At 37.2% G+C, this 14,802-nt stretch overlaps 1 protein-coding gene across 4 annotated transcripts in view; it reads right to left on the bottom strand.

Moving 5' to 3' along the window:
* LOC115212138 (protein FAM177B) overlaps positions 1-14,802 on the bottom strand; it is a 35,625-nt gene that overhangs the window by 15,594 nt on the left and 5,229 nt on the right. For all 4 annotated transcript variants that reach the window (XM_036503401.1, XM_036503400.1, XM_036503399.1 and 1 more), the window contains exon 2: positions 1,895-2,068. In XM_036503401.1, the coding sequence (XP_036359294.1) occupies positions 1,895-2,068 (174 nt within the window). The remainder of the gene's footprint in view (positions 1-1,894; positions 2,069-14,802) is intronic.

The following is a 14,802-nucleotide window of genomic DNA, read 5'->3' as shown; positions in this document are numbered from 1 at the left end:
TTTAGCATTTACTACTTCCTACATGTTTCTTGATACTAACATGGGTAGGATTAATTTTATGTAGAATTTTACATTTTCATACTATAAGAGAGATTTTTTTCTCTTTCCCCCTTCTTGATTTTTCCTTTTGTTATTTTTAAATCACAGATTGGAGGAGGAGGATCATCATCATCATCATCATTTAATGTCCATATTTCATGCTGGCATAGGTTAGATGGCTCAACAGGATCCAATGGGCCCAAGGGCTGTGTCGTGCTTCAATGTCTGTTTGGCAAGATTTCTACAGCTGATGACTTTAATGTCAACCACTTTACAGTGTGCAACTACTAGTATCTCTTGGTTAGTAAACTTAACCCATTGATCAGCTTAACACAACCATCTGACAACTATGTCTTTAACAGAGCACATTGTGTAGTAAGCCTGTGGGCTAGGTTACTGGTCTGAGGGATCCTGCAAGATGTATGGATGCTCCTTTGCTTTCTCTAACAAAGCCATGATTTTTTTTTTTTTAATTTAGTAGATATAGTGTGTTCTTTTAATGGTTGCAGTCACTGGACTATTGCCATGCTGAAGTACCAGCTTCAAAGATACAGTCAAGTATACCAACACCAAACTTAATGAACTGTTAATTATTTTAGCAACCTTGGAAGGATGAAAAGCAAAAGGCAACTTGAGTGGGAATTCAGGGCTTGAAACATAAAGGAACATAACCAAATATTACAAGCTGTTTTTAATTACATATTTCTACATGTTTACTCTATTAGAAATAGCAAAAAAAATCACACTTTACTGCCTTACAAAAGGAAGGACAAATTGAGTAATATAGTCCTAAATATAAAAAAAAAAAAGACAGAAGGTTCATGGCTGGAAAGCCTTTGATCATAGATCTGCTATATCAGAGTTGACTTGGGGTTAAACATCATTGGGAGTTTTGTTCCTGCTCTTAGAGGGGAAACTTAACCTGTTGCCTGGTTCATGCTCCCTCTCCTCCTCTCACAAAGTTATTCAAAAGAATTTATAACTTATGTTGTATATCATTATTGCCATGTTTCCATGGCATTAAATAGTTAAATACAAAAAAAAAAAAAAAAGAAAAACTGGTTTTATGAATTACAAGTAGCCATATCTCTAAAGTTTAGTTCCAATTTATGCAGATGAGAGAATACGACAGCCTTGGGTAGTAAAATAGGCAACTTTTCCCAGAAAACTTGGTAGCATGTATTTCCCAGCAAGAAACAAACTGATGAGACATTTACATACATCATGCAGTTGATCTCTACAACAGAGCATAACTTTTGCTCCTTGTCACATACAATATCTGGTCTGTTGTGCTTCCATTAGGCTGTTGTTTTTATTGGAATGATTCACCAGTATTCTATATATACATGTGCGTATATGTGTGTATGTATACACACACACACTATAAACCAGCAGTGTAGTGTGTGTACATGTGTGTACACATACACATACACACACACACACACACACAAATATGTGTTGTAAGTTAGTAATGTTTTTCCTCCCTCCATACACCAACATTTTTCAAATCTTGTTCTGACAAGTTGCTCCTGTTTTCCGTAACACTTGTCACCTTTCCCTCTTCCTCACACCAGCTCTCTCACCAATCCCTATTTGTCCATCACACCAGCTGACATTTCCTCTCTCTCACTCTCTCTCAGTGTTAAGTTGAAGAAGAGAAAGAATAACGTCTGTGACCTTTTAAAGCATTTCCAGACTAGAGCCATTTCCTAACTCTTCAAAATGCCTAGAAACTCAACAAACCACATGCAAATAAATGGAACTCCTGACTTGTGAACCAGCAGTATAACATCTTGCACACTCACACCAAAATGCAGACAACCAAACCAAAATGCTAATGTGAAGAAAAACTTACAGGATCTAGAGTCGTTTGGGTTTTCACCTCTGGTTGTTCCTCTTCATCTGTGGAATATTCCTCCAAGATACCATCACTAAAATGAAGAACTCGTTTGGGTGCTTTCTTCTTCGAGGCATGGTTAGCATCACCATCCAGTGGAATGCTGGTGAAATCTCTATCAGGGGTTTGAACCTGGAGAAAAATAGAAATATTTATTTTGTGAAGAAAGACAATTGATTTTTCTCCACTACCCTCACCCCACCAAGCATAAATGATATGTCATTAATAACACAATGTTAACCTCATCGGTTTTCTTAGAGTTTTAGACAATAACTGAGTTACTAGTGCCGCAGCACACATTGAGTATAGTATAGTTTGCATGAAGCATTTATATATAGTTTCATATGTATATATGTATATATATATATATATATATATATATATATATATGTAATTATTATTACTACTACTACTATAATTTTAGCAGAAGCAACAGAATGACTCAAGGTTCAAGAGATTTGTGCATTGACACTTATCACATGCCAATGCACAAAATTCTCGGACACTGAGTCACTCTGTTGCTTCTTCAAAATAATACTCATATTTTGAGTTCTATTTTTCCTGTTTACATCACAATACCAATATATATATATATATATAATATATATATATATATATATTATATATATATATATATATGTTTTTAATTTTTTTTTATAAAAGCCAAAACAATCCAACTTATAAAATTAATACAGATCAATGATCTTTACTTGGTATTTCCATATTTCAGAATTAGGGAAATCTTTGGGAAATCTTTGGTTGACTTTGGCTGTCTTTGAGGACAGAAAACTCAATTAACAACACCTTTTCTCTCAACATTACCAGAAGAAGAGGTCCAAATCCTGAAATATTGATATACCAGGTAAAACCATCAACCTGTATTAATTTTATAACTTGCATTGTTTTGGTACTTTAAAAGAAAAATTAAACACATACACACACATCATTATCCTCATCATCATCTAATGTTTCTTTTTCCATGCTCAAATGGATTGAACAGTTCAACATGAACTAACAAACCAGAGGGGATGCACTGAGCTCCAGCTTCTGATTTGGCATGGTTTCTACCACTGGATGTCCTTCCAAATATCAACCACTTCAGAGTGTACTAAATGCCATTTTTTCCATGGCACCAGCACTGGTGAGGTTACCTCATATCCACAAAACAAGGCCCTTCAATTGAGTAGGGTACACAATCGAAGGCTATGAAAGTGTAACAAAGAGATGGGAGCAGGTGTCTTGTGGAAGAAGAAAACATGTGGTTAAACAGTTTGTTTTGTTGTTTTTCTCATGAAAAACCCTAAGGTACTCAACATGTTCTCACAGATCATATACTTAGTATCTCAAGCTATATTCATACCATAGATTCATGTGAGTATCTAGAAAGCTGATCACAACAATTTTCAGTAAATTCAGCAACAACAGTGATAGTTGAAGATTTCTGTATGCAAATTACTACATACTAGCATGAAATATTTAGTAACTAGAGACACTAAATACACCACATTCACAGAAACACTCTGTGTGTGTGTGTGAGTGTGTGCATGCGCGCTGATCAGAGAGTGACCATTGGTTTTGCATCTATAACGCGCTTAGCTGTACAGATTTGAGTCTGCTAAGTCACCTATACAGCTAAGCGAAACCAATGGTCATTCTCTGATCAGCCATAACAATCAACTTTCTAAAAAAATATACTACTGCTCAAATGTTTTAAAATGTGCTTCTGTTTTGGATATATGAACTGCCATGTGGTAAGAATTTTACTTCTCAACCATGTGGTTCTAGGTTCAGTCTCAATGTGGCACCTTGTGCAAGTGTCTTCAATTATAGTTTGGGCTGACCAAAGCCTTGTGAGTGGATTTCATAGTCAGAAACCAAAAGAGGCCTGTTGTATATAAGTATGTATATATCTACGTCTGTGTATGTCCCACACCACTGCTTCACAGCTGGTGGTGATGTGTTTACACCTCCATAACTCAGCGGTTCAACAAAAGAGATCATTAGAATAAGCTTCAAAAAAATAAATCCTAGGGTCAATTTGCTTGATTAAAATCCTTCAAGGTGGTGCCCCAACAAGGCTGCAGTCAAGTGACTGAAACAAGTAAAAGATAAAAGAACAGACACACACACACACATTCAGAGAAACAATATATATAAATATATATAACCAAGGCCATCACTCACAAACATATATGACTTGGCAACATGTACTACACTCTTGTTAATTATTTTAAGAGTGGTTAAGAACAAAGATAGACACCCACTCTTAACCCAAGAAGATATCAAGATTGTGGTAACTGGAAAGAGAGAGGGCAGCACCTGTTTTAAAAAAAGTGACTGAACAAGTATTACTTTGCAAGCTGTGTGTTCAGTTATTTTGTAATGAAGGCTTACTGAATGTTTAACAATTAATCTTCTGCTGTCTCTATAGCAACACAGTAAGCTGCATACATAATATTCCAATCATGACTGTAATCCCACTGGCAACCAGTGACACGTAGCAAAGTTCCATGTTGGTCAAAGTTATGAATCACACACATATCTACTTGAAACATGACAGCAGACTTCACTTACACAACTTTGCTCTGATTTACTGTAAAATTTACCACTCCTGACTAGTACAACATCACTGTTATGTTCTCGGAGAGCTCTATTTCTACAATCACTAACTAAAAAACAAAACAAAAAACCCTCTAACTTCTAATAACTATACAACTGTTAACTTGAGGCCCTCATTTTTATCATTGCTACTACAATTAACTTTAAAACTATCACATCTAACGAGTAGAGTTTATAGAAGTAGATCTCACCCCTACAATTATTAATTCTAAAAGTACTACCAATAACTAGTATTTCACTACTAGAACCCATACTTGTTGAACTATTGCCCACCCCTTACTTTTACCAACATTACTAATACTAATTCTAAAATTACTACCAACAATAATTCAAAACCTATTAACTATATGACTATTATATTGTATACTTGTTGGATTGTGGACCAGATCTTACTTCAAATGTCACTACAAACACTAATTTTGAAATCACTATCATTCATTATTAAGACTTTAATTTAGTGGGTTATCAAAACTCTCATTTTTACAGGAGTAAATATGAAAGCTTCTATTGTGTGTTATTTTGAAAACTGTTTGCTGCAAGCATCATAGATTGAATCAGTAAAGACCTTGTATCAATTAAGAAAGGAGTTACTAGACTGCAGCTGTGCTGGGACACCTAAGCCATTTTGTACTTAAGTTAATTACAATATGTTGTAAGAAAGTGTAAAACTTTTCACCACTTTGCTGCTTTTGCAAATAGTCATGTTACAGTAGAGGCAGGTCACCACCATGTTTTCTTTCTTTAACCCCTTACCCGGCAGAAACGAATATATGCGTTTTGACCGAAATCGTTTCTTTCTATTTCTGGCGAGTTAATTCATCAAAAGATAGACTCGCCAAAATCGACAGCAAACGAGTTCCTTCGTCTATTATAAACTCTTTTTTGACATATACGAGTATATGTAAAATAAAACAATTAAAAAATATGTCTGAAAAAATACATTTATTTTCAAAATAATTGTTGGGTAAGGGGTTAATATGCTCTACAATACTAGCTTCATGGGAATTATAAATCACAGGACTTTCCTATAGACCAAATGTGCAGTAGATCATGTTACAATAAAGTCATTAACATGTCACACTCTACACCCCTACACAGTTATTAGAATTCGACACTGATAGTATTAAGTCTATTATAAATACAGAATACATCATGCGATGTGTGTTGACCAAGAAGCATTAATTCAATTCTGTATAAATTAGCTTTGCACGAGTCACATCATTACAATAAAGTGACTCACTTGAGGATTGGATTATTATGTCATAGGTGCATCATTTTTGTTGAAAGAATTTCATGCCATATTAAGGAATATCTCATGGTAAACAACTTATTCTAGTGTAACTATCAGTAAGAATGGTATATAGATGTGTGGTTGCAATTTACTCTACAGTAATGTGACAATCAATAAGGGCAGACTGAAAAGAAGTTGCTACGCTATCAATTTTCCACAGACTATCTTTGCAGACAGTCATAATACATCAGAGTATATCTACTGTAATATTGTTTTTTCCTTTCTTTCTTTTTTTTGTGTGAATAGTCATGAGTCCAATTGCAATAGAAATAAGGAACTTGCAGGTTCAATCTGAAATGTGGCATAGGCAGTAAACAATTTTCAACAATTTGCAAAATTGGAAGTCCTTTAAGTCCATACATTACGCGAGTAATATTTCTTCTGTACCATGTGAAAGTAGACTGGTTCCTCTCTGAATGTGGAATTACAAGATAATAACATACTTAGTGGAGGTACATGGCTTAGTGGTTAGGGTGTTGAACTCATGATTGTAAGATTGTGGTTTTGATTCCTGGACAAGGCAATGCATTGTGTTCTTGAGCAAAATACTTCATTTCACACTGAGTAATGTTTCAAATGAGCAATCCTGTGACAGACCAGTGTCCTATCCACTTGGAAAACTTACACACCATGAAAACTGGGAAACTGGCCCTTATGATTTGGCACAACTCAAGAAGGTAATTTTTACTTTTAATAAAGTACTTATATAGCATTGTCACTGGTGGTAAAGTAATCACTTGGCAGAGTTGATAGAGCATCAGATAGAAAGCCTTGCAGTATTTCTACTAGCTCTCTATATCCTGAGTTCAAATCCTACCCTAGTCAACTTTGCTTTTGTTTTTTCTAAGGTTGATAAACAAAGTACTAGTCAAGTTACTGGTAGGAGGTCAACCCTTTTCTCAATCTGGGATCAGTAGTTGCTTTGTGACAAGGACATGGAGAGGGAGACCTCTCACAACACCTTTTCTCCCAAGAATGCAGACAAATTCAAGGGGTTAACAACTTTATCTCATACGCTTCAGGGCAGGAGACCACCTAAATGACGGAAGTCATGTTCAACATGGCACCTAAGTGAAATACAGAAGTCACTAGTATTGACTAGCTCTAATTAGTGGTGGACTCTACTTTCATAAGGTAGCTATTTATAGCTAAATAGGCGGAGTTGACAAGTAGTGGTGCTCTTTATCATTGACAGTACAATGTGACTACATATAAATCAATGATCCTTGAACAAGCAGACTCTAAAATTGTTGACTCAACCAGGCTGTGACCCCAATAATACATTAGATATTAGTCAGAACAGTAATCTAAATTTAATATTTGAAACAAACTAAGATGTAGCAATTAATCTCATAAATACATTAACTTACAATACTTTTTGTTTAAAATAAACATTTTTATATAACATTCAGCAATTTCATTAAACAAAATTTCTTCATTAAAATACCATAGATCAATAAAGGCTTAAATAAATACATTTTTCTCAACACATGGTAAAATAGCAGACAAATACCATGCTATCTCCCTATTAATAGTTAATTCAAAATCATTACGAACATATGGTGTGGCTCTGTGCATAAATAGCTTTCTTCCCAACCATGTAGTCTTTGGTTAAGTCCCACTAAATAGCAAATGTTTTCTACTATATTCCCAGATCAACCAAAGCCTAGTGAGTGGATTCGGTAGATGGAAACTGAAAGACCACTACTGTGTTTTGATATCACGACTGTTGAAAATGAGCATCATTGTCATACAAGTGATGTTGCTTGTCCTGAGTCTTCTGTGAAAAACAAGTCTGGATATGGGGAAATATTACTTTGCTTGGAAACAGATGAAAGTTAACAACAGGAAGGACAGCTGGTTGTAGAAAACCAATCTCAACAAATTCCGTTAGAGCCAACAAACATGGAAAAATAGATGTTAAATGAAGGTGATAATGATATTTACATTACAGATATAGGGTGAAAGATAATTAATTTAATAAAATCAACAAATTTCACCTAGTAGTTTTTCGGTATGGAAAAGGACTATAATCGGTAAAAACTTATACAAAAAGTTTTTTTATATATAATTATAACAATAAGGGTTTTGCAACAAGTTGCTTGACCACATACCGAAAATTTTAGAAATAGCAGCTATTTGTGTAGAAAAAGGAAATAGTAGTCTTTTAGCTGCTATTTCTAAAATTTTCGGTATGTGGTCAAACAACATATATGCCATCTGTTGATATTGACAATGACTGCCTACACATGTGGTCTCAAATCAGTCTCAAAAGTGGATTTCTCTCCTTCATACATTTAAGTCCTGCAATGATTTTTTTTTTTTTTAATTCCTTTCTTTTAGTCTTTACCTGCTTTAGTCAATGGACTACAACCTTGCTGAAGCACTACTTCGAAGAGTTTAACAGGTCAAATCAACTCCAGTGATTTTTTTTTTAAATCTGGTACTTACTACATACCTACATACATGCATGCACACTTGCATACTGAGAAGATCATTTTAAATTTGTTCTTAGTACAGAGTCAACTCACTCCTAGAAAATGTGCCATTGTTAAACTTAAACTTGCTTTTAAATAATAGCCTGATTTTAACATTTGTGTGCATGAGTGTGTGCATATGCATTATCATCATCATTTAACATACATGTTCCATACAATGTGCTAGCATGGGTGGGATGGTACCACAAGAACTGGCCAGGTCAAAGCCTTCACCAGACTTCTATGACTGTTTTGGCAGGATTTTTACAGCTGGATGCCCTTCATAACACCAACCACTCATCAGAGTGGACTTAATGCTTTTTATGTGGCACAAGCGCAGTTTACATGGCACAAGCACAGGCGACGTCAGTTTTGGCAAAGTTTTTACAGCTGGATGCCCTTCCGAACACCAACCACTTTGAAGTGAGGACTGGGTGCTTTTAAGTGGCACCTGCACTAACAGGGTCACCAAGTACTTGCAAGATAAAAAAACTTTTGAGAGGGGAGGAGGGATTGAATGAGGTGATGATGAAAAGGTTATAGTGAAATAGATACAGGTGTCTTGCTGTAGAGGAAGTACAAGGTTACCCAGCTGGAGAGAGAAAGATCAGGAATGAAAACAGAAACAGGTGTGCTACTGCAAAGAAAATACACAGTTGCCCAACAATGAAGGAAGAGCAAGAGAAGGAGAGAGAGTGGAAGACCACAGGATGGAGATGGTGGCAAAATGCCAGGCATACTCACAAGAAATGGGGATCAGAGTATAAATGTGAATGGTTGAGTAAAGAAAGAGAGAGATATAGATAGTGGCAAGTGCTAGGGCAAACCCTTGAGGTTCAAATGCCATAATATTAGTGACAGGATATTGCGAAGGGAGTGTGATTAAAAAGTGCAAATAAGTGGCGAAAGACCTAGGTATATATAGAGTTGGAGAGGCTACTGGATAGCAATGATACAGAGGATTGGGGAGTGAGAGCTAGGCGTAGTGAACAAAGGAAGAAATGCGAGAAAGAAATATAGATTGGTTTGTTGGGGTAGGGAGTGGGAAAAGCTTTCTTGTTATGTGTGGGTGGAACACCCAGGGTGGGAACTAGTGGATAGTAATTATAGAGTGAAACAAGGCATGTGGATAGAATGCACAGATCATGGGCAAGCAGAGAGCAATGATACAGTAGCACCAGGTCAAGAGAACAAGATTGGGGAGTGGGTGATAATCATAGTACATGAAGCGTAAATGTGAGGAAGAGATGTAGAGACGTAGTTTGGTTCATTGTGGTAGAGTGTATCAGAAGTCTTCTTGTTAAGTGTGGGTGGGAGACACAATGCTTCTAGAACTCAGTTTTGCTAATGTGGGCAGGTCTTTTCAAGAACTTCATATCATCAGACATTCAAGAACTTCATATCATCAGACATCTCAGTCCATGGTCATTTCCTCCATGAGGTCCAACTTCCTGAGATCAGTCCTTACCACCTCATCCCATGTCTTCCTGGGTCTCCCTCTTCCACAGGAACCATCCACTATCAGTGATTGGCACTTCTTTATGCAGCTGTCCCCATTCATACGCATCACTTGTCCAGACTAACATAGTCTTCTCTCTTGTATGCTACATTTGATTCCTCTTATGCCCAACTTTTCTCTCAATACATTTGCACTTTGTCATACATGTGCACTGATGTTGCACATCCAACAGAGCATACTACCTTCGTTTCTCTCCGGTCTATGCATGTCTTCAGCATTCAGAGCCCATGTCTCAGTACCATGGAGTATAACCATTTATACACAACCATCATATAGTCTACCATTCACTCTGAGAGAGAGGCCTTTTGTTGCCAACAGAGATAGTAACTCTCTGAACTTCCTCCACCCAATTCTTATTCTAGAAACAATACTTTCAGAGCATCTTCCACTATTGCTAATTTGGTCACCTAGGTAACAGAAACCTCAAGAGAGCCTCCTGGGCATTTGAGAGAATCTAATTCTTGTGTGCAGGAATTAGATTATCTCAAATCTCTACTAAAATTATTTTTCAACCATGTGTGGATTATTTGTCGTGTTCTTTAGCTTGGCTGTGAGCCAAACTGAAGAGATCCAAAAATACATTTAATAGCGATGACCCTGAAGTTGTTGCTCTTTGATTACTATCGCAAAGAGCAGTAGGTTTCTTCGGCTGAATACACGTCGTTGATTGGTTAAAATTACCCAAATACGACAACTTTAACCCAAAATAACTTCTAAATTACAAAATTTTGTCAAAAATGTTGAAAGTAAACTGTGTTCAGAGTGAGAAATTACATCAGTATGTGAAGTTTCAAACTGCTTAGTTTAAAAAAATAATTTAAAAATCCAGGAACCAAACTGAAGAGATCCAAATGGACATTTATACTATGATGATGAATGGTGAACTGCAAAAGTATAAAGTTTCTCAGTTGATTGCATTTTATGTTCAAATAGATTATTTCTGAAAGGTCATGCTTTGAAATGACCTAGATATTTTTAATGCTGAGTGTCATAACAATAAATCATTGTCCAAAAAGTTTCAAATTTAGTATGAAATGTTCAGAGTTACTAGCTCTTTTCTGCAGACTGAAATAGCTTAGCTAATAAACTGATTGACTTGCTGACTGCTAACTACTGTACTTGATAATGTAAGAAATGGTTAACTGTAAAAAGAAACTGAAGATCAGACCAGCTGTTGATAACTGATGTATGTATATAAACTATAAATCTGTAAGCAGTGTGTGTGTGTGTGTGTGTGTGTGTGTGTGTGAATGCAAGTGTGTATGAGTATGTATGAGTGCCTATACAATGATTTAACATCTGTTTTTTTTTTCTGAAAGCTTAAATGTGCATTATATTTATAGATAGAAAAAAAAAAGTGAAGTGTGTGGGTATGTATATGTGGATTATGCACAACACACATGAATATGCATGAGGTGGGGAGACAGACAGACAGAGGAGGGTGAAGAGTAGAGAGAAAAGATCAGCTAAATTAGCTTCACAGTTTCCCTGCAGAGAGGACATTTATTAGGAGGACACTAGACGGAGCCTATACCTAATTGCTCAACCAGCTAAAAATAAGAACCAAATCTCCTCAAATCACAACCTACTCTCTTTAAATAAAGAAACATTCAACAATGAGGCCCTAAATACACTGTCTCAGAAAAACAAAAAAAAAGAGAGGATGGTCAAAGCCACATTGCCTTTAGATAATATGCCTGTTAGGCTACAGCTGACCTGGAGCTAACACAACAACAGACAGATGGACATAGTCAGATAGTGATAGGTGGGTGGCAGGAACAATTCAGATCAATTTCCTCTCATCATCATTCTAATTATCAACATTTTATACTAGACAAAGTATAAATTATGTAGGCTACACTCCACACACACATACTCACACAAACACCTAAAGACTATCTGAAGCTTTCTTCAGGTTAGCAATGGTAATAACAGTCTGATAATGAAATAGACCAATTGCTCTTTCCGAAGTAAATGGATTGAGAGACCAAAAATAGACATAGCTCAAACAATAAAGGTTGGTTATTTAAAGTACTAATTAAGTGAAATGTGGAGGGAGAAGAAGTAATGTGCAAATTATACAAATTAAGACATACACACATACATATGATTTGATGAACAAATGAGAAAAGGAGAACTCAATAAACGTAGCAAAGTTTATTTTAGTTAGTTGAAACTGATGCTGCACTCTGTTGCTTCTCTGTTTCTTGATTCTTTTACAACTGCTCAGGCACAAAAGCAAATGCACAAAGTGTAACACTCAGAGTAGTGACACCGAACAGAGTCCTTAGGCACCTCTTCTGTAGGGTCCTATCAGAAGTAAACAACATAAGAATTCTTGGCTGGATTCTCAAGCATGACCAATTGAGACTATGGATGTTATCTAAGTATCATGTTCTCAGTTGACCTTTAGGTCTCCTGCTAGTTAGCTCAGCTTGAAGAATCCACCTTGTGATTCATTCCTGCAGATCACCCGTCTGTAGTACTGGAGCTGTGACCTCAATGTTGAGAAGTAGTAGCTCAAACAATGGGGGGGGGGGACGTGTGCATCGATGTTGATTTTCCATAGATTTGTTTGTCAGATTGAAGTGGTGGTGTGATGTTTACATTCCTTGCTGACATAATGAACAATCATTCTGAGTTTTTGATGACCAGTGGAATAAAAGATACCTCATTTCAAAAACAACTAAGCATTGGTGACAAGATGGCCATCCAGCTATAAAATGTTGCCATAAAATACTAGCAAAGGAAAGCTGATGTTAAATAAAGGAATGTACATGTGTGTACAGTCATATATGTACACACAAGCATATGTGTATGTAAAAATGTGTGTTTGGTGTGTTTGGTGTGTGTGTGTGTGCAAGGAAGTTTTATACTTGTGAAGACATATCCATGTTCATATTGTCACAGAAACATATTCAACAAAAGACCAAGCCATCAACCTATCTAAAGACATATGACAATAAAGTATTAACACATTTACAGAGACAATTCATATAAAATACATATAAACTCTATGAAACCAACCAGATATAATTGCATGAGGCAATGCCTTAACTTGGATGAGAATGCTCACAAAGAGAACAATGTCATGGGAGGAGGTGGAAGCCTTTTATTCTTCTTTTGCTTTAGGGCAGACAAATCATAGAAGATTATTATAGAATAATCCTATAATCTCATATGAATAAAATGAAGATAATTCTGATTTCTCATAGTGTAAGAGAACCAGACTAAGAAGTGACTTGTAATTTGGTGTTACAAGGAGTTTTGTTGGTCTCTCGCTCAACTGCGTGCCACACAATAATCAAGGAGGTGACAGTCTCGGGAGTTAGGTGGCCAGATTTTAGGAGTGATGTGGTCACAGAAATTGTCTGACAGCCATGACTGAGTTCTGCATGTGTAGCATGGTGCAGAGTCCTGTTGCCAGACATAGGGTCTTCCAGTAGCCACTCTCTTGACCCAGGGCAGCACTACTTCCTTCAGTCACCTGATGTAGGCCTCCATGTTGAGTCTGAGGCCATGTGAGGAGATGAATGGAAGCATAATGTCACCATCACTAGTGATCACTCCAAATACCATAATGTTGACTGGGTGAGAGTGCAATGGGTGAATTGTCGCTCCTGTGCTGGTGGCATGTAAAAAGTACTATTTGAACATGGTCGATGCCAGTGCCACCTGAGTGGTTTCCTTGCCGGTGGCACATAAAAAGCACCCTTTACACTCTCAGAGAGGTTGGCATTAGGAAGGGCATTCAGCTGTAGAAACCTTGCAAGATTAGATTGGAGCCTGGTGCAGCCTCCTGGCTTGCTAGTCCTCATTTAAACCATCCAATCCATGCCAGCATGGAAAGTGGATGTTAAAAGACAACGATTAATTATATATATATATACACACACACAAGACCTCTTGCAGTTCACTGTTTGAGAAGACACATCAAGCTAAGTAAAATCATGGTTGTCATTGCACACAGCCATGTCCCCTGCATCCTTCTTCAGCTGAGTGATCCTAATCTTGTGGGTGCTGGTGCCGCATAAAAAGTACCTGTGCCATGTAAAAGTGCTCATGCTGATGCTTTGTAAAAATATCCAGTACACTCTATAAAGTTGTTGGTGTTAGGAAAGGTATCCACCATAGAAACCATGCTAAAACAGACATGGAGCCCAGGCAACTCTTTAGCTGACAGCTCGTGTCAAACCATCCAACCCATGCCAGCATGGAAAGCTGACATTAAATGATGATGGTGCGGGTGTGACTGTGTGGTAAGAAGCTTGCTTCCCAACTACATAGTTCTGGGTTCAGTCTCACTGCCTGGCACATTAGGCAAGTGTCTTCTACTATAACCTAAGGCCGATCAAAGCCTTGATAGTGGATTTGGTAGACAGAAACTGAAAGAAGCCTGTTGTATATATATTTATGTGTGTCTTTGTGTCTGTGTTTGTTTCCCACCACCACCATTGCCTCACAACCGATGGTGGTGTGTTTATATCCCCATAAGTTAGTGGTTCAGCAAAAATGACTGATAGAATAAGTACTAAGGAGGGAAGAACTCCGTCGGTTACGACGATGAGGGTTCTGGTTGATCCAAATCAACGGAACAGCCTGCTCGTGAAATTAACGTGTAAGTGGCTGAGCACTCCACAGACACGTGCACCCTTAACGTAGTTCTCGGGGATATTCAGCTTGACACAGAGAGTAACAAGGCTGGCCCCTTGAAATACAGGTACAACAGAAACAGGAAGTAAGAGTGAGAGAAAGTTGTGGTGAAAGAGTACAGCAGGGATCACCACCATCCCCTGCCGGAGCCTCGTGGAGCTTTTAGGTGTTTTCGCTCAATAAACACTCACAACGCCCGGTCTGGGGATCGAAACCGTGATCCTATGGCCGCGAGTCCGCTGCCCTAACCACTGGGCCATTGCGCCTTGACAGAATAAGTACTAGGTTTACAAACAATAAGTTCTGG

This window comes from Octopus sinensis, linkage group LG5, assembly GCF_006345805.1.
Source record: "Octopus sinensis linkage group LG5, ASM634580v1, whole genome shotgun sequence".
Classification (NCBI taxonomy): domain Eukaryota; kingdom Metazoa; phylum Mollusca; class Cephalopoda; order Octopoda; family Octopodidae; genus Octopus; species Octopus sinensis.
Note: the sequence above shows the minus strand (reverse complement) of the source record. Positions and strands in the feature narration are given on the sequence as shown.